Raw genomic sequence first — 21245 nt, 5'->3', positions numbered from 1 at the left:
ATCATAGCAACACACACCAGTGATTTGATCTTGGTTCACACTAGGGGGGCTCAAGATGGCGGAGTGAACAGTTGTATAATTTGGAGCTGAGAAAAGAAAATAGTTTTATTATATAGTTGCAAAAGTCAGTTGATCAAGAGTGATAATAATTGTTTATGGCATATATTAGTAGATATAGCGGAAAAGAGGCACTTTCTTATTTGTGGGAGCTAGGTAACTTCAAAAATACAGCATATGCAGAAATCGGTAGGCATGGACGTCGAGTCTGCTGCAAAAGAAAAAAGGCAGATATGTGAAGTCCACTCGTATGAAACATGGATACATTTGTAACTCTGATCCAAACACCCAAACTAAACATCCACAGAAAAAGCCAAGAATGATGATGGATGTGAACCATCACTAAGTGAACTGCAAGAAAACATCATTTGTATCTTGACTGCGAAAATTTATGAAAAAGCGGATCAAACTGACATGGTAGTTAAACAAAATACTCTATAAATTGAAGGTATCAATGAGTCACTTGACAACTGCCATCAGGATGTAACTGACTTGAAAAAGGAAAATGCGTGCCTGAAAATTCAGTGCACTGAATTTCAAAAAAATAAATGAGGCTGAACGATACAACAGACGATGGAACTTGTATCTGTATGGAGTTCGTGAGAAACCAGAGGAAAACATCAAAATGATCGTGAAAGACATATGAATCAGAATCAGAATCAGCTTTATTGCCCAGTATGCTTACACATACAAGGAATTTGTCTTGGTGACAGGAGCTTCCAGTGTACAACAATACAAACAATACCAAAAACAGCATCAAGACATAGGTAACTAAAACAAAAAACAAAAAAGAGAATAAAAAAAATAAATAGTTATACATATACGTACATACACTCACCTTCATACATACCAACATACACACACGTAGTGCAAATCTATTACAATCTGTTATATAAGTAAAACATACAGTATATTATGTACAGAGCAATGTAAGTAATGGCAGAAGTGGATATGTTGTATAATATAAATAGACTTAAACTGTGTATTGCACATAATTATTGCTCAATGGGGCAATTTAATTGTTCATTAGATGGATAGCCTGATGAAAAAAACTGTTCCTGTGTCTGACGGTTCTGGTGTTCAGAGCTCTGAAGTGCCGGCCAGAAAGCAACAGTTCAAAAAGTTAGTGGGCAGGGTGAGTGGGGTCCAGAGTGATTTTTACAGCCTTTTTCTTCACTCTGGAAGTGTATAGTTCTTGAAGGGGGACAGGGGGCAACCAATAATCCTCTCAGCAGACCAAACTGTCCTTTGTAGTCTTCTGATGTCTGATTTCGTAGCTGCACCGAACCAGACAGTTGTTGAAGTGCAGAGGACAGACTCAATGACTGCTGAGTAGAACTGTTACAGCAGCACCTGTGGCAGGTTGAACTTCCTCAGCTGGTGAAGGAAGTACAACCTCTGCTGGGCCTTTTTCACAATGGAGTCGATGTGTATCTCCCACTTCAGGTCCTGTGAGATATGAGTGCCCAGGTACCTGAATGACTCCACTGCTGCCACAGTGCTGTTTAGAATGGTGAGGGGGGACAATGTTGGGGTGTTCCTCCTGAAGTCCACAATCTTGCAGAGATGTTCTCCCAGAGGCGCAGCACAGTTCTGTAATTGACACCATAGAAGTAGTGCACAGGATTGGTAGGCTTCAGGATTCAAAGAGCAATATCCCGAGACCAGTGATCATCAGGTCCCTTTCCAGGTCTGCAAGGGACATGGCATGGAAGTCCTCAAAGGCAAATGTTTTTTTGGACAACAAACATCTCCGCTTTAAAGAAGATCTGACTACAGCAGACAAAATTATGGCCACTTGTGGAGAAAGTGCAGAAAGAAGGAAAACGAGCACATTTTGTTGGTGACAAGGCTTATATTGACAACAAAGAAGTCCGTGTGACTTAATGAAAACTTATAAAGGGTTATAAGTTTGAACACTGAAATAATGTAAGATAATATGAATGAAAAAAAAGCACAAATGTCAAAGCATGAAAGGCCCAAAATAACCTCAGACCCCAGAGGGTTAAGTGGGAGCCCCCTACCAGTCATCAAGGCACCAAAATGTGCATCAAACACTTACAACACAAAACACCATTCATAAGCTGAAATGTGCGCCCACACACAAAGTTCTGCAATCCTACTGTATGTGTACACCATGTACTCATTTGGGGTCAAATTATTTTTAACATTTGTATTTTTGAAATATATAAAACAATTTATAATTTTTTGGGATGAATTTGTCTGTCTTATCAGATTAGCAAATTGTTATCATTTAGATTTGTGCCATGAACAATAGGTCAAATTGAACTGCTAGCAAAAACTTGAGAATTGGGTCAGGCCGAGGGGCCGCTGGTGCAAATATTTGAGTAGCTCCTACCCTAAAAGATGTAATCTCACTCAAAACTTTTGATAAAACTTGAGCCCCGATGAACACTGAGGGACACAACAGTGCTCAGCTGTCTTTTTCATTTCGTTCACTTATTTTTAGAATTTATTTGAACAAGTGAATAACTGTTAGGCCTAACTATTTAAAAAAAAAAAAGATTGATATCGCCTGTATCTAACAGAAAATGTTAAAAGCCGCTACAGCAAGCGACGTTTCACCGGAAGTTTTAATTAACACTCCATGCATATAGCGAACTCAAACTTATTCTAGCGAATCAGTTACTTTAAAATGAAACTGTCCTGTAATGGAGGTATTCTTATAAACGTTCTTCTTGACACGAAACCAGGTTTACCTTTAACCGAAGCTCTCACTGTCCTCCGCTGTTTTCTCCGGTAAGATTCTTCAGTGTACAAAACGTCTCGGTAACGTACGTATCCTCGGTTCCCTGAGACGAAGGCACTCCCCACGACGGGGAACAGAATCCCATTACACTGCACTACACAACATAACTTCCAAGTCAGGAAACATGGCGGCGCAGTCTTATGGGACAGCGACCGACATGTGTATGCCACAGTGAGTGATCCTCATGATGGCCAGGAGGAGAGCACTCAATGAATATATGAGATATAGCCATATAGTATGAATTACTCCTTATGAACTGGGCTGGGAGATTATTTATAATGAAGAGCTTGTAATTTATGGAATTGTAACCACCTGAATGCAGGCGGTTGTGTTGATGATGCGGAGCCCGTACTTAAAAAGGGGCATAAGTGTAATAATATAAATATATATATATATATATATATAATGCCAATGAATAGCAAGGGCTCTAAACAGAGAGGACTTGAAGAAAGAGATGTTACTTCTAGGTTGTAAAACCTTGCGAACGTGTTTTGCGAGGACCATCCTGCTGCAAAACATATGTCTGGTAAGGAAACACCATTCATCCATGCCCATGAGGAGGCCATGCCTCTAGTTGAGTGTGCTTTAACACCAATTGGACAAGTCTTGACCCTGCGATTCATAAGCCAGGGTAATTGCTTTGAGATGGACATCCCTTTTGCACGTCCTCCATAGCATATAAAGATGGGTTTAATCGTCTTGCTCCTTTAAGGAACTTTATGATTAAATCGTGCTTGCCTATAGAGGCACCGATTTCATGTGCGTCATATGCAGATCTAGTTGCCACATACACGGAGCTTTGACGGGGTGAGTCCTGAGTCTAATCGCTCTTGAAGAAATATTAAAATTTCATGTATTGAGCAGTTTACCGGGTCCTTGCTGTGGGAGAGACACAAATCAGCGAACATCTTCCATTTTAGTGCATAGAGGCATCTAGTAGACGGTGCTCTGGCTTGTAAAATGGTGTTCATGACTGAACACGTCAGTTCTGGTGCATTTAGTGCGCTCCATTCAGGGGCCACACATGCAGATTCTACAGCTGGGGCTGGGGATGCCAAATTGTGCCTTGCGCCTGAGAGAGGAGATCCCTCCTCAGTGGCATTTCCCATGGTGAGCTGTACAGCATCTCCATTTCCGGAAACCATGACTGGTTAGCCATTTCGGTGCAACTAATAGAAATTAGTAAAAAAGTAATGAACTCTGCAATTTAGTAAACTGATTGTATATTAATATAACATCTTTCCACTAGTACAACGATGCTTAGAGCTTTGTGTATTGCCTAACTAGAGTACAGTGTATCGTAATGCTTGGACCAGCAACGCGTCGGTTCATTCACGCCTCCTTCAACAACACCAGCATTTTACACTTACACTGTTATGTCATGTTGCAGAGCTCAGAGGTCCCCAACAGCTCATGGTGTGAGCTTGAAGGGCTCAAGCGCAATGTTGGCCTGCTGAGGGGAAAGGACCTGCATTTAGCAACGCTGATCACGGACCGTCATCGCCAGGTATTTACAATAAAAATGCAGTATAGAATGTAAACATCTGAATTGCACTGAAGCTGGATGTTTGTGGTTTGCTGATACACAGAGGGCCACACAGGTCAATCATCCACAAAAGTTTGTTTATTTCTCCTTAGGTTGCTGTGGCAGCGGGGGCGTGGTCAAGCGCCCGTCCGGGAGAGAAAAGCGGTAAGGGCACTCACACCTGAGCTAAATTATGTCTAACACCTGTCTCTAATTGCAGTAGAGCGAGGAGAGCGGATAAAAAGCCAGCAGCCACAGAGCAGAGGGAGACGGACCGACAGCAACCCAGCGTTTCTGTGTTGACGTGTGTGTGTGTGTGTGCACATTATAAGAGACAATTAAAAAGGCTTACCTTGTGCCGGAGACCTGTTGCGCCGCGAGCTGTGCTTCCCCGGACAAGAGAGGGACTAGGCGGGCTGCCCACTGGTCCTGGGGCCACCCCCAAATTTCCGCCGTTCGTTCAAACAGATCGATGAATGCCTCTGGATCATCTGCCGGCCCCATCTTCTGTAACGCGGGTGGGGGCAATGTGGCGCGGGTGTCCGGGGTCGCGGCTGCGGCTGGAGCGGCCTCCTGGCTGAGGAGGCTCCGGATGGCGTGCCGGTCCTCTGCTTGAGCCCGCATGATCTCGAAGAACCGACGATCCTGGTCTTGCCGGAGCTCAAGCAGGGATTGTTGGTGGCTCTGATGGAGTGTCGCGAGGGACTGGAGGACTTCCGCCAGCTGGGAGGACTCTATGGGGCGACTCTGTTCCATTATCAAATTCCCGGGTTTCGGCACCAGTGTAGTAACTTTCTCAAAAGAGGACAGGAAAACAGGTCTCTGGCACAAGGTAAGCCTTTTTAATTGTCTCTTATAATGTGCACACACACACACACACACGTCAACACAGAAACGCTGGGTTGCTGTCGGTCCGTCTCCCTCTGCTCTGTGGCTGCTGGCTTTTTATCCGCTCTCCTCGCTCTACTGCAATTAGAGACAGGTGTTAGACATAATTTAGCTCAGGTGTGAGCGCCCTTACCGCTTTTCTCTCCCGGACGGGCGCTTGACCATGCCCCCGCTGCCACAGTTGCCAAATGGGTGAGAGAGGAGCTGAGCCCTGAAGGGACACGGCATTATTTTGATGTGTGGCACATTGCCAAAAGTATGTATCCATTGTTGGAACCTTGAAGCAGTTTTTGTTAGTGCATGTCAATTAATACCATTTGTTCTAAAACAGGTCTGGGGAAGGCATTGGATGCAGCTTCAAAAGAGTGTGACCAACTACAGCTGTGGAGGCCTGCTATAGTGAATCACCTCTATTGGACTGCAGCCTCAACCCCAGACGGCAACCCAGCAGTCATGGAGGCTAAATGGAAAAGTTTAGTCAACCACATCCAGGACATCCATGACCATGACACTCCTGCTTTCTCCAGTTGTGCCCATGGCCCTCTAGACGGGGATCAGCGCAACAAAGAGTGGCTGGACCCAGGTACAGTACACACAGCATGTGGTATTATGTACACTCTACAGTTTTGTTGTATTTGCTGTCTGAGTGCTTTGACATGTGACCTATGATGATTAAATTATTTTTTCATTCCCTGGCAATCTCATAACATTCTGTTTACTGTTTATGTTTGCTATAATTCATATGCAGGACCATTTCATGTGTTTCCATTAAAAAAAGATTTTTTGTCTGAATCTATCTTGTCGATTTATACGTTTTCCATCTGTGTGTCTGTCTGCCTCCCTGTCTTGGTCTTTGCAGGCTCATTGGCAGCAGTAAAGTTGGAGAACATAATCACGAGGACTGCCTTACTGAAAGATGTTCGACAGCTGTCTCCACAGCATCAAAAATTCTCCCTTGAGGCTTACCACTCCCTCATCTTGCACTTCGCACCCAAGCACACAGGGTTTTCATACGTTGGGATGTATAGCAGGTCAGTGCTATCCAAGGAATAATACAGCCAATTATTATGCCTTTTATAGTAATAATAGTACCTATTATCATGCCTATTGTAGTAAAAAAAAATCTCAAATGTGTTATTTTGTAGGCTTCTCTTAGCGGCGCTGCATTACAATCACAATGCCAACCGCGAGACAGCACGGAAAAGTGATGGGACGGAGAAGTACTGCGTGTGGTATCCGCGCTTCAGAAAAGGTGCCCATGTGGTGCGTCCCATCAAAGAGGCAGCCTCATACGGTAAGCAGTGTCATGCAGTTCTATCATATTTTGAGATGGCTCACGAGACATCTGTGATCAGTGGCAATGATCTTTATTCAGTATTATTATTATTATATCTGCAGGTTATGCAACAGCATTGATGAAGGCCCTTCAGGAAAGCTACACCCATTCACCTGCAGCTCTTCGAGAGGTTAGCGCTAATTTGTCCTCCGATGCACCCGCCCCCATCGCTAAATCCTTCGAACAGGTTCCTAAGGAGGAGGCCGTCAGCCTCTTCCTAGCCCGGCAGTCACGCTACAAGAGAACCTAAATTCACATTATTATTATTATTATTTTTTTCCACAGACAAGTCCAATGATTTAGTTGTAAGTATTTATTTTAGTTGTTATTTATCTTCTTTCCTTCTGTCCCTGTCATCTCATTTGGTGGTGGTTTCCTGTATTCTGCATGTTTTGTGTGTTGTTGCTTTGGTTTTACTTTGCACTAAATCATTACTTTTTTTCGTCTTTGTAAGTGGCATTAATTGTCGCTGTACCCCATTCAAGGGGTCCTGCATGCTGCATGTCTGCTCCTCTGTCTGTTATTTGCATGAAATTTGTTTTATGTAATTCAAAATAATTTACCAATCATTTTACCTGTGCCTTGTCAACCTCTGTGTGCGGTGTTGTCTGGGTTCACTGTGTGTCAGCTTGATATGCTTTTGCATGTATCACTGCATATGCATTCATGAAAGAGTGTGAGTGACTGTGCGTGAGTAAGTGAGTGTGAGTGAGTGCGAGAACCATCAGTTGACCCTCAGGTAAGACCACACTTTTGCAGGCAAAAGAAACAATGTGCAAAGGTTTCAGGTCTAGCCCTTCATCAGTGGGCTTTTTTTTATATAGATTTGTTTACTTGCAACCTGTGTCTTTGTTCAGTAATCCTTGTCCTTGTTCAGTAAATGTTTAGTAACCCTTACAAGCAATGCCAATAAACTGTTTTTTCTTATTAAAATTCATGTGTTCTGTGTACTTTATAACATTTTAAGGGCAATTGAGCGATCACAACAGAATAAACAATTATTTTTATTCATTCTCATCCAAACGAGGCCATTGAAAGCCCTGATAGGTTTGGTCACCACTTTGGAAGTTTTGTCTGATGGTTGAAACCACACAAGAGGGTAGAGGCTTCCTTATACTCCTCCCTAAAACTCCATAAGCCCAGCGTATAGCCTGCCTGTACGCAGTGTACCGGTATTGCCTAGGAATAAGTAGGAAAGATTCTTAAGTTTTAAACTCTGTAAGTAGGTTGGAAACGTCATTTGAAGCCTGTCTCTTATGCATGTTTGTGCATCCAACACATCTCCTGTCACCTATTGCTGTTGTTCAAAGGACTCAGTGTAAAAACATTGGTAAAGTAAACATAAACCATGAACATACTCGTGCGTGCTGGCTTGAAGGGGACCATGATCCTGTCTGAAGTGTGAATATGCTATTTGTAGCACAAACGGATTCAGGCAGCATGCCTCAAATCCAGGATGCTGTGTTAGGCACATTACATCTGCTGGCCGCGGGGTGAGATCCTCGACCAGCGACCAAAACGCGCTCACCTCCCTACAACACAAGCTCTCCACCACAGTTTCCATGGGACGACACCGCCCACACAGACACCTGCCAAACACAGCGACACAGACGCAAACTACTCACTCACTCCCTCTCCCGGTAAGCCTGACGGTGTCAATGACAATTCACGAGGAAAACTAGTTGGCACTATCAACAATAATCACACTGACGACGCCTACTCGGCGTCGGCTACGGCGAAACAACATTTTCACCGGAGAAAGAGGTAAAAGCTTAGAAATAAAGCATAAAAGTTATTGTATGCACTGCTGTTCATAGACTACTAGCTCCAGCGGTCATTGCTGCGTTTCTAAATGATAGCAACTCACCAGGACACTACACCAACTCTCCATTCATTGTCCTCTGACCATGCATTTATTTGTCTTTGACAGCCATCTGCTCTCGGTATTTCCTCATTCGCCCTCTCATGTCTAAACGGTTCGAAATTGTATGGCTGTGGGCCATCATAAATGTTAACTGTGGGTCTTGCCACCTCTTCCTCATCCCAGTTAGACGCCATAGTTGTCAGTGCTAGTCTGCTAGAATTAGTTCAAGTAGGCCCTAGCTGAGAACGGCTGAGGCTACATTCCACCGCGTCTACCTCATGTGACGTCATCGCCGAATCGCGTAAAAAATAACCGTTTCTAACCAAAAACTACAAAAACTGGACTTTAACACCATTTTGGAGACATTTCTAACTTTATATACATATAAAGTTAGGCGCTGGCCGAACAGGGCTTGGTTCTCGGAGCTAATCTCTTCCCTCAACGGCTCGCCTTTGGCGATGCCAAACAGGAAGGATCTTCTGTCTCAGGCACAGGGCAATATTTCATCCCTGCCCCAAATTGTGGAATCTTTCATGTTTGGCCACTAAGGGTACCAACTGAGGGACACAGGGCTCTCTCCTGAGGTTATCGAGACCTTTTTAAATGCCGGGCTTTTTCCACTTGGAACAAGTTTGGGTGAGCTCTTAGGGCAGAAGAGGACCTCTTCGCCTCTATGAATAGTGCAATGTCTCCTCTATTCTCCCTGAAATCACCCAGCCCCCTTGGGTCTGGACGTTAAGACACATACATGACCCAGAATGCGTCTGTATGCGTTTCTTTCCCTGGTTTCTCTGCTCCCGGGAGTCTTGGCAATGTTCACCAGCAAGGGTCTTGCCTCCTATTAATGGCGCTGTGCTGGCTGAACAGGATATAGTTCTCGGAGTTAATATCTCTCCTCGACGGCTCGCCTTGGGCGATTCCGAACAGGTAGGACCTTCTTTCTCAGGCTCGGGGGACATATTCATCCCCGGCCCGAATTGTGAAACCTTTCATGTTTGGCCCCTGTAGGGTACCAACTGAGGTTCACAGGGCTTTCTCCTGAAGTTATCGAGACCATTTCAAGTGCTAGGGCTCCCTCCCTTGGAACTGATCTGGGTAGATTTTACAGGGCAGAAGAGGACCTCTTCGCCTCTGTTGATAGCGCAATGTCTCCTCTACTTCTCCCCAAGTCACCCAGTCCCCCCCCCTCGGGGGTGCTGGTCGTGGTGGCGCATACATGGCACAAATGCTCCTGTATGCGTTTCCTTCTAATAAGTTCAAATTACAGAACCAGCTAACTGCCAGTTTGCTTCAGTTCTGGATTTTCTGTGGAAAGAACTGTCAGCGGGCACTTGCCTCGCCACTGCCAGGTTCTATGTGGCTCCCACTTCGGCTTGCCACGCCTTGGTGGGCGGGGTGCCCTCTAAGAGGCATCCTTGCTAGGACCTCTTCATAGGGTAAGACCCCCCTTTTTAAAACCTCTAGAGTCAGCGTTTGGTAGACTTCTGACTCTCAAGATGGGCTCTAAGGAGACTTGGGTACCTACAGGCTCTGTCTCTTTTGCCGGCCTGTTTTGAGTTGCCCCAGGTAGGACCAAGAGCATTCTTTGCACCCTCACCCTGACTACCTGCCCAAGGTGCCTTTCTCGACCCTTGGCCAGTCATTCTCTAAGCCTTCTGCTCCCTGCCGTTTGTAATGCCGGAGCAGCTAAAGACTACTCGGACTTTGTCCAGTCTGTGCCCTTCAGAATTATGTCCACCACATTTGCTAGTGGCGTAAAGTCAGGGCAGCAGTTCTTCACCTTGAAGCCATGACCGGGTTGTCACTTTGGGTGAGGGACCTTACTGCCCGGGCCTACAAGGCGCACGTTCAAGCTTCGCCAGTAGGTTTTAGAGCGCACTCTTCCAGAGGGCTCTCCTCCTCTAAAGCCTTGGCTAGAGGTCTCCCTCTGCAGCAAGTTTGTGGTGCGGCAGGTTGGTCCTCTCCGCGCACATTCATTAAACTTTTATAGTTTGGATGTTCTTGCCACTCTTGGCTCTTACGCCCTTGAGTTGACACCGAACAAGTTTGTGGTGCGGCAGGTTGGCACTCTCCGCACACACTAATCACATTTTATGGTTTAGATGCTTTGCTACTCCGGACTCTTATGTCCTTGAGTCGACATCTCAGCTCATGCCTGAACAAGTTTGTGATGTGGCAGGCTGGTCCTCTCCGCTCACATTCATCAGTTTTTATGACAAGTTTGTGTTGCGATAGGGTTCTCTTCGCACACATTCATCGAACTTTATGGGTTAGATGCTTTGCTACTCTGGGCTCTTATGCCCTTGAGTCGACATCTCAGCTCATGCCTGAACAAGTTTGTGATGCGGCAGGCTGGTCCTCTCCGCTCACATTCATCAGTTTTTATGACAAGTTTGTGTTGCAATAGGGTTCTTTTCGCACACATTCATCGAACTTTGTGGGTTAGATGCTTTGCTACTCTGGGCTCTTATGCCCTTGAGTCGACATCTCAGCTCATGCCTGAACAGGTTTGTGATGCGGCAGACTGGTCCTCTCCGCACACATTCATCAAAAAATTAATGGTTTAGATGTTTATGCTACTCCGGGTTCTTATGCCCTTGAGTCGACATCTCAAGCTCATGTCTGAGACCTCTCGCGTTTTTGTGAGTACACTGCACAACCGTAGGGGTCCGGACAGCCCCAAGTGCGGCGGCGTGGGTATTGCGTTCCCCGTAGCGCTTAGCAGCGCAACATCGTAGTGAAGCCTTTTGTAAAGGGAACGTCTCGGGTTACATGTGTAACCCTTGTTAGCTGAAAAAGGCGGAACGAGATGTTGCGCTGCTTTGCCGCACTGGGACGTCCCAGGACTGCTCTTCAAAAAGAAGTATCTGATGACACCTGGTGACGTATCCATTTATAGCCTGGCCTCAGGTGCATCTAATGATTACATCAGCCGAGGCTATAAATTCCGGTCAATGTCCATTGACGTGTTCCACACATTATTCAGCTCGGCTCACAGCGAAAGCTGTTCCCCGTAGCGCTTAGCAGCGCAACATCTCGTTCCGCCTTTTTCAGGGAACAAGGGTTACACACGTAACCCGAGACGTTTTATGTACTTTTCCCCGGGACTTTTACTTTTCGGCGCTTTTGCACCTGAGGAACTATAGTTCTTCGAAGCCGTTTTAGGGGACATTTTTAGAGGTAGGTACTTTATGGGTCCCTGCAGAACAATGGTCATTTCTCAATCTAGATGTTGAAATTGAGGAAATTGAGGAATCTCAATGTAGTGCAAATCGTGTAAATCGATTGAAAAATGCCCATCCCATTTTGTATCATACAAATACATATGTATCATAAAAAAAAAATGCCCATCCCATCATAAATGCCTATTTTTGTTCTTTAGAGGCACATGTCTCACCTTTGGGGCCTATACCCAGATAGCAAAGAGTCGGCGGGCCGCTGGCGGTGCTCTGGAGGCAGTAGAAGCGGCAGAATGGCGATATCGCAAACACGTTTGACGGTGCCCCGCGGCGGCATGCTATAAATATATTTTTTAAATATATTTATAGCATGCAGTTTATCAAGAATAATGATTGATCAAACCAGACAAATTTCCATTTAGCATTTTAATTCCACATTTCAAAGTACAGTAACTGTCATTGAAACAAGATGTCAGATCACTGAAATATTAATAACAAAAAAATACAAACATTATATACACACACACACACACACGCACACTAAAACACGTGCAGGTTTCCAATTCAATTTTAGTAAAAAAAATTAAAAAAAACACTATTGTAACACTTACAATAATTGTTAATAATATAAAGACGTCAGCTCTGGGATGAAAAGAATTACCAGTAAACATAAGCAATGAGGATATTTGGTACTAAATAAAGTGCAGGATACCAAATAAATTGAGGTATAACATCATATTTACAAGTAATTGCTAACAATAGGATAAGTAGTGGTAATTTAGAGTAAACTCTGGAGTAGAATATACCATTATAACTGCAATGCTGACCTGTGGCACAAGGATTTACAAGCTATATTTAACAATAGAATAACAGTTAAGCATTGTGACAGAATGAAAGTAGAATTTTTGGTACTAGTTAATGTGCAATATCAAGTATCAGAGGTATGAAATAGGATTTACAAACTATAATAGAATCGTTAAGCACTGAAGGAATGAAATAAGCCAATACTAAAGTCACGGTAAGTAGAATATTTTATACCAGATAATGTGCAGATATCAAGTATTAGATGTATAATCTAGGATGTACAAGCTATATTTAAAAATAGAATAGTTAAGCACTGTAACAATGAAATAAGCAGCAAATTGTATATTAAATAATTGGGATCTTTGGTATCAAAGAATGTGCAGGATAACAGGTATAAAAGGACAAACCATCCCATATTCATCCAAGGAGCTGCCCTCAAAGCAGCTCCTTGGGAGGAAAAAAAAAAAAAAAAAAAGAGCAATTTCCACAGTTAACAGTGTGGATTGGGTGAGTGTAGTCTGACACTTTTAGCAGGCTTTTTTAGGGGTCTTGATGTTACTGACTCCAGGATAAAGAAAGGGTTCCAGTTGTCAGTGATGCTGGGGTGTCAGTAGTCAGCCTAGGTTTAAGGGGTCGGCTGTGGGTCCCTCTAAGCTGTGCGGGGCCTTTTTCCACCTTCACGTTCAGATGCTCCTTTCAGGTAACGCGTAACGTTAACCTGGATCGCCTCATCCGTGTCATCCTGGGTTGCCGGGTTCTTCCAGATGGCTCCTGTAGAAAATAAAGATCCGTCATTCCATTTGAATGGCATAAGGTCATACACATCTACTTAAATATAAAAAACTTTGAAAAACTTACTTTGAACAATGGTCTTCAGGAACATATCTCTAAAACATGCTTTATCCCCTACACCAGTCCAGGTTGTATTGATGGAAAGGTGATTAGAGAAGATACTCTGAAGCATTCGCCACACGGTTGTCTTTAGGTCCCTCCCACATTTGATTGCCAAAAACCGAAGCTGAAAATACAAAAAAAAAGGTGTTACAAATTAAATTTCTCTGAAGCTTCTCATAAATTAAAAATGTGACAGGATGTGGATTCAGACTGTAGAATATGCAGTGTACAATCTTAATTGTACTTTTTAGATTACCCTATGGCGTTATAAACGAAATCGGCACACTTACAAATCGTTGCTGGAGCTCTTTATCCTGCCTCAAACTGTTGTCAAGCAACGCCAAATCTTCCTGGGTGTCTAGGGGGGAGTAACAGATACCCTGGCAGGGATAACTCTCCAACAGACACATTGGCACTGAAATGTTGCAGCATAGCGTCCATTTTGTTGTCCATGCTACACACAACATTGCCAAACTCTCCAAGACGTCGCAGCATCGGGGTCTGATCTGCACCTACAGGGGTTCCCAGAATAAAAGAATAAAGTAGTCAGTCCTGGTCCTTCAACTCTAAACTATGACATTTATATCTAGGTCTACTACATGTACAGGTGGCCCCAGTGGGAATTAAACCAACAACCACAGGTGTTGTTTGCAAGTTGTACCTGCTTGCCCAGTGCGAGCAAACGTCTTCAACATTGTCCCAACTTGCTTCACCTGCTCTATAAGTGAGCCGCTGTCACCTGGGAAGTAACAATATATTGATTAGCAATACACTAAATATAATAGTAATATAATATAACCACAATTATCATACCAGTAACTTTCCCTGTAATTTCTATCCACAGTATGTTATGCATGGCATACAAGTTCGTAATGAAGAACCCTTATGATAACATCAATTTAATTTTTTTTTCTTTGAAGCAGAATATTTGTTTGCAAAAGGGGAGGAAAAAGAAAATAATGAAATATTGGTATACAGATTTTGGTTGATATATCATACTGTACAGTGAATTTTGCTATTGTTATATCCCTACTCACCTGAAGGATGGATAGATCAGGCAAATCTCCAGTCAGGCCTTTGTAGAGAGTGTGCTCCTTTGAATAACATAAAACTTTCATGAGTGGGAAGTTGCATATCCACAGGTATTTTAATTCAAACATGCAACATATTGTAATAAATCTACAATATTCAGCCTTTACCTTACACCCTAGGTTGTTTCTCTACACTTTTATTATATTAAATACTTATTTATATAGCTTGCTCACTGTATAATCATGATAGGCTAATACTTATAACACAAGATTGCATCTTAAACGAATGACGGAGTTGAAAACTTGAATAAGAACTCATTTTACCCAGAGGGGACCAGCTAGGGAAACTTACCTGCCTACAATAACTGTTTTCATTTGAGTTACATTAAACATGAATAACCATAGCCATCGGGCTATTAAAGTAACAAGCCTATAACTGCGGTCTTATCAATTCTAGCTTCACCATACACTCAAACTGTGAGGTTTCTCCGTTTTCCTCATGGACCTGTAACACAATGCCCTGACAGTGACTTCACCTGTGCCCTGATCTTTATTAGAAACTGAGAGGAGAGCAAGTTAATATAATTGATATTACAATTATCACAAAAATTAACAAACAGTCTGCTTTAAAACTAAGAAAAAACAAGCTTCTATACTAACGTTACATTAAAAATTAACACGTGGCGATCTAGCTTAGCCGCTATCTGCCGGAACACCACATTAGATTAAAATACTTACCCTTGTAGTTGTGCAGATAACTCGATATGTAGAGTTTAAAGCCCTTGTCCCTCTTGCTTGTCGGAGCAGGGGACCAGGCATCAAAAATGCGATGAATATCGTTGACGCTATTTTCGGAAGATCCTGGAGACATTGAGTAAAAACCGACATTTTGAGCGACGCGCAAGTAAACCGTAAAAAGATATGCCGACTTCTGGTCGACAGCGGAAGTTCGTCACTACGCTTGTGCACGTAGGCTATTCAGTACTCCACAGTTCACAGTCTTTGTAATGTGTTTTAGCAATTTTTATCCCCTTTTTTAAGATTATTTTTTTATTGCCTTTACAGGGACTTTAACACTTTCTTAAACATTTGTACAGGTCATAATTGCAAATGAATCCCTTACCTGTAAAAGGTAAAATAACAAAAAATTAGAGGTTGGAAAAAATATAAAGACATAAACGAAATTTCTGCGCAACTTTGAAACCAGAGGATAATTTAGCTTTTTCATTGAGTTTATCCTTCACGTCAAAACGGGGATTTTCATGTTTATGATAGATATCACCACGGTTGCAAATTAATAAAAAAAATATAAAGTATACCCAAGATTTTGGCCATGTTGCAGATGTCTTTCACTGTTCACTGATACAGGCATTGGTGAAAAGTCTAACTTCATCAATTTATTCTGCTAAATTGTTCATACCATGAATTAAATATTTATTTTAAAACCTAATCAGAATCAGATTTATTGCCAAGTAAGTTTTACAAAAGGAATTATTTTTGGTTTATTGGTGCATGTCTCAAATGTGCATCAATCAAAGAAATGTAAACAATTTTAACCTAAGTGCATAAAATAATTCTATATATTTTACATATATTACTGTATAATCGCTTCAGAGTTTCAAAGTAATTTAAATGTCATTTCCTAAACCTTACCTTATCATGGAATCAAGAGTCAAGACTATGTTATAAACCCTAATGGCTTTGGAGCAAAAAATAATAATAGCCAACATGGCTGGTCGATTTTGAGAGTCTAAGCTGTCCTTGTATTTCAAAGCGGCTTGCCACCAGCCGGGCGTGGTCGATTAGCCCGAGGCAACCGCCAGACAAAATGAAGCAGGCGGCCTGCCAGCTTTTTGCGGGCGGCATCTCGCAAGAAATGGGAGTGACGAATTCGGCGGCAAATGTTTCATCCCCGCCAGTGGGACGCACCTATAGCCGACAGCTTAGGGTCGGCGGCAAAAAGAAGCTGTGCGGACATTTTTTGCTATCTGGGTAGGGACTGTGGGAGGTGCTGCAGCCTGTGATTGGTAAAAAACCTATGATGCACAAAGCATTGAGAAAGGAGAGTAGTCCCCAGCTGCTATAGTAAATAAACTAGCTGCTAGCCTGCTATTCAGAGGATTGTGCTAATTTTACAATTCCCTTAACAGAAATAACATATAACAAAGTATCCAAAGAGAATCACCCATTGTGTGTGTGTGTGTGTGTGTGTGTGTGTGTGTGTGCGTGTGTGTGTGTGTGTGTGTGTGTGACTTCATCAGGCACTTTGAGATTTCATCGCATCTGTACTGTACTGTTTAACTATACAGAAAAAAGTGATTTCTGGATTACTACATTGACTTTTTCCTGGAATGACAGATATAAATAATCAGATGTTTATCGAGAGTGGTTAATTTAACTTTATTAGACACTAAACTGTCATGAAATATAGTTTACATGAGGGAAGTGTTGTGTGCCTGTCACTGCGTGGTTAACTTGCATCAAGAAATTATTTAAGTCAATGAGGGAATATTTCTGTAAAGCCGTTTACGTTGAGTCATAAAAGCCTTTAACGTAAAAGATTGTGTTGATAAATAGGCTTTAGTGACTTTTCAACATGTTGTCCTCTGAGTTCAGCATGTGCTCCACTTTTGCCGCCTTTTCTCACCTGTCACACCGGGTTCACAAATCCTCTGTGAGGGCATGAGCGGGGGCGTGTGCAGCACTTTTCCGTTTCGGCAGCAAATTTCAGCAGACGAGCAGAACCTGATCGTGATTTGTTTTCTGCCTATATTTACCCAACTCTGTTTTGTGTTCTCTGCTAGTTTGTTTTTGTGTGTTAGTTACTCACCACTCTCTCTCTCTCTCTCTGCCCTAGTCGATCCTGCTGAGTGTTTTCTATATTGGTTGCCAGTCTTCGCTGTAGTGCCTGGATTGTGGTTACCATCATGTTGGTGGCTTTGTTCGCCTTGACACTTCACCTGAGTATTCTTCATCGTTTACCTCTCTGCATTGGATCTACTCTGCTCACCTTGACGCTGTTGTGGCAAAAATTATCAACCAACCATTATCACTGCGTAAGAGACACTCTGACTCAAACAGTCTTTTAAAATAAATTTATTCTTGCAAGAAGACCCAGTCATTACACAGCAACCCGTCAGTGTCATGAGAGAGTGTTTTTTTGTCAGGCAGGGCTGCCTTTCTTATACATTTCTCCCCCCCGAGGTCAACTGGCAGAAGCAGATCTTCCTCCCCCCTTCTCTCCCTTTGATACAGGGACTAGGTTACTAGGCCTGATTTACTATTAACCAGCCCAAACGTACCCCCCTGTACTACATGACCTCTGACCTGAAGAGGGCAGAGGTCCCCACTCAGCCTGGACCGAGGTGTCTCTGTTCTGCTTTTCAGTCGTAAATACTGTCAGTAGTTCTTATAATATACTTTGTGTCAAAAATTGATTTATGGCTTAATTGCTGTACCTTTGACCTTTCCCCTTCCGCTATCTGCCGGAACACCACATTAGATTAAAATACTTACCCTTGTAGTTGTGCAGATAACTCGATATGTAGAGTTTAAAGCCCTTGTCCCTCTTGCTTGTCGGAGCAGGGGACCAGGCATCAAAAATGCGATGAATATCGTTGACGCTATTTTCGGAAGATCCTGGAGACATCGAGTAAAAACCGACATTTTGAGCGACGCGCAAGTAAACCGTAAAAAGATATGCCGACTTCTGGTCGACAGCGGAAGTTCGTCACTACGCTTGTGCACGTAGGCTATTCAGTACTCCACAGTTCACAGTCTTTGTAATGTGTTTTAGCAATTTTTATCCCCTTTTTAAGATTATTTTTTATTGCCTTTACAGGGACTTTAACACTTTCTTAAACATTTGTACAGGTCATAATTGCAAATGAATCCCTTACCTGTAAAAGGTAAAATAACAAAAAATTAGAGGTTGGAAAAAATATAAAGACATAAACGAAATTTCTAGCTAACTTTGAAACCAGAGGATAATTTAGCTTTTTCATTGAGTTTATCCTTCACGTCAAAACGGGATTTTCATGTTTATGATAGATATCACCACGGTTGCAAATTAATAAAAAAATATAAAGTATACCCAAGATTTTGGCCATGTTGCAGATGTCTTTCACTGTTCACTGATACAGGCATTGGTGAAAAGTCTAACTTCATCAATTTATTCTGCTAAATTGTTCATACCATGAATTAAATATTTATTTTAAAACCTAATCAGAATCAGATTTATTGCCAAGTAAGTTTTACAAAAGGAATTATTTTTGGTTTATTGGTGCATGTCTCAAATGTGCATCAATCAAAGAAATGTAAACAATTTTAACCTAAGTGCATAAAATAATTCTATATATTTTACATATATTACTGTATAATCGCTTCAGAGTTTCAAAGTAATTTAAATGTCATTTCCTAAACCTTACCTTATCATGGAATCAAGAGTCAAGACTATGTTATAAACCCTAATGGCTTTGGAGCAAAAAATAATAATAGCCAACATGGCTGGTCGATTTTGAGAGTCTAAGCTGTCCTTGTATTTCAAAGCGGCTTGCCACCAGCCGGGCGTGGTCGATTAGCCCGAGGCAACCGCCAGACAAAATGAAGCAGGCGGCCTGCCAGCTTTTTGCGGGCGGCATCTCGCAAGAAATGGGAGTGACGAATTCGGCGGCAAACGTTTCATCCCCGCCAGTGGGACGCACCTATAGCCGACAGCTTAGGGTCAGCGGCAAAAAGAAGCTGTGCGGACATTTTTTGCTATCTGGGTAGGGACTGTGGGAGGTGCTGCAGCCTGTGATTGGTAAAAAACCTATGATGCACAAAGCATTGAGAAAGGAGAGTAGTCCCCAGCTGCTATAGTAAATAAACTAGCTGCTAGCCTGCTATTCAGAGGATTGTGCTAATTTTACAATTCCCTTAACAGAAATAACATATAACAAAGTATCCAAAGAGAATCACCCATTGTGTGTGTGTGTGTGTGTGTGTGTGTGTGTGAGCGTGTATTTATCACTTTGTGGGGACCAAATGTCCCCATAAGGATAGTAAAACCCGAAATTTTTGACCTTGTGGGGACATTTTGTCGGTCCCCATAAGGAAAACAGCTTATAAATCATACTAAATTATGTTTTTTGAAAATGTAAAAATGCAGAAAGTTTTCTGTGAGGGTTAGGTTTAGGGGTAGGGTTAGATTTAGGGGATAGAATATAAAGTTTGTACAGTATAAAAACCATTATGTCTATGGAAAGTCCCCATAAAACATGGAAACACAACATGTGTGTGTGTGTGTGTGTGTGTGTGTGTGCTGCGTGTGTGTGTGTGTGTGTGTGTGTGTGTGTGACTTCATCAGGCACTTTGAGATTTCATCGCATCTGTACTGTACTGTTTAACTATACAGAAAAAAGTGATTTCTGGATTACTACATTGACTTTTTCCTGGAATGACTCATAATAATCAGATGTTTATCGAGAGTGGTTAATTTAACTTTATTAGACACTAAACTGTCATGAAATATAGTTTACATGAGGGAAGTGTTGTGTGCCTGTCACTGCGTGGTTAACTTGCATCAAGAAATTATTTAAGTCAATGAGGGAATATTTCTGTAAAGCCGTTTACGTTGAGTCATAAAAGCCTTTAACGTAAAAGATTGTGTTGATAAATAGGCTTTAGTGACTTTTCAACATGTTGTCCTCTGAGTTCAGCATGTGCTCCACTTTTGCCGCCTTTTCTCACCTGTCACACCGGGTTCACAAATCCTCTGTGAGGGCATGAGCGGGGGCATGAGCGGGGGCGTGAGCAGCACTTTTTCGTTTCGGCAGCAAATTTCAGCAGACGAGCAGAACCTGATCGTGATTTGTTTTCTGCCTATATTTACCCAACTCTGTTTTGTGTTCTCTGCTAGTTTGTTTTTGTGTGTTAGTTACTCACCACTCTCTCTCTCTCTCTCTCTGCCCTAGTCGATCCTGTTGAGTGTTTTCTATATTGGTTGCCAGTCTTCGCTGTAGTGCCTGGATTGTGGTTACCATCATGTTGGTGGCTTTGTTCGCCTTGACACTTCACCTGAGTATTCTTCATCGTTTACCTCTCTGCATTGGATCTACTCTCGCTCACCTTGACGCTGTTGTGGCAAAAAATTATCAACCAACCATTATCACTGCGTAAGAGACACTCTGACTCAAACAGTCTTTTAAAATAAATTTATTCTTGCAAGAAGACCCAGTCATTACACAGCAACCCGTCAGTGTCATGAGAGAGTGTTTTTTGTCAGGCAGGGCTGCCTTTCTTATACATTTCTCCCCCCCGAGGTCAACTGGCAGAAGCAGATCTTCCTCCCCCCTTCTCTCCCTTTGATACAGGGACTAAGTTACTAGGCCTGATTTACTATTAACCAGCCCAAACGTACCCCCCTGTACTACATGACCTCTGACCTGAAGAGGGCAGAGGTACCCACTCAGCCTGGACCGAGGTGTCTCTGTTCTGCTTTTCAGTCGTAAATACTGTCAGTAGTTCTTATAATATACTTTGTGTCAAAAATTGATTTATGGCTTAATTGCTGTACCTTTGACCTTTCCCCTTCCGCTCACCCCGCTCGCCCGCCCCACCCGCCCCGCCCGCTCTCCCTCTTTCCCTCCCACCCACCTTCCCCCATTCCGGTGTGTGTGTTGTGGTGTGACGTGTTTGGTCATATCTGATGTTATATGTATAATTGTATAATTGTTTGTTGAAAAGAGTTTAGGTTTGAAAATGAGATATCGAGATAATTTATGGTTGATGATGAAATAATTCATTGTTGTAATCATTGAGTTGTTTTTCAGAAACATGTTAAAGTAATGTGTGTGTGGGGTTCATTGGATTTATTATTATTATTGTAAGACATAAAAAGCAGTATTATGTTTCAAA

The 21245-nt window shown here is 42.5% G+C and overlaps 1 protein-coding gene across 1 annotated transcript; it reads left to right on the top strand.

Annotated features, from left to right (window-relative positions):
- Positions 1 to 5424: 5424 nt before the first annotated feature.
- Positions 5425 to 7481, top strand: LOC127651935 (uncharacterized). The gene is made up of 5 exons (XM_052138003.1): positions 5425 to 5496; positions 5572 to 5823; positions 6100 to 6271; positions 6386 to 6534; positions 6639 to 7481. Exons 2-5 carry the CDS (start codon positions 5694 to 5696, stop codon positions 6824 to 6826), a joined length of 639 nt encoding a protein of 212 aa, XP_051993963.1. The 5' UTR covers positions 5425 to 5496; positions 5572 to 5693; the 3' UTR covers positions 6827 to 7481.
- The last annotated feature ends 13764 nt before the right edge of the window (positions 7482 to 21245 follow it).

This window comes from Xyrauchen texanus, chromosome 11 (genome assembly GCF_025860055.1).
Source record: "Xyrauchen texanus isolate HMW12.3.18 chromosome 11, RBS_HiC_50CHRs, whole genome shotgun sequence".
Lineage (NCBI taxonomy): Eukaryota > Metazoa > Chordata > Actinopteri > Cypriniformes > Catostomidae > Xyrauchen > Xyrauchen texanus.
The sequence above is the reverse complement of the archived record's forward strand: the minus strand, read 5'-3'. Positions and strand labels throughout refer to the sequence as shown.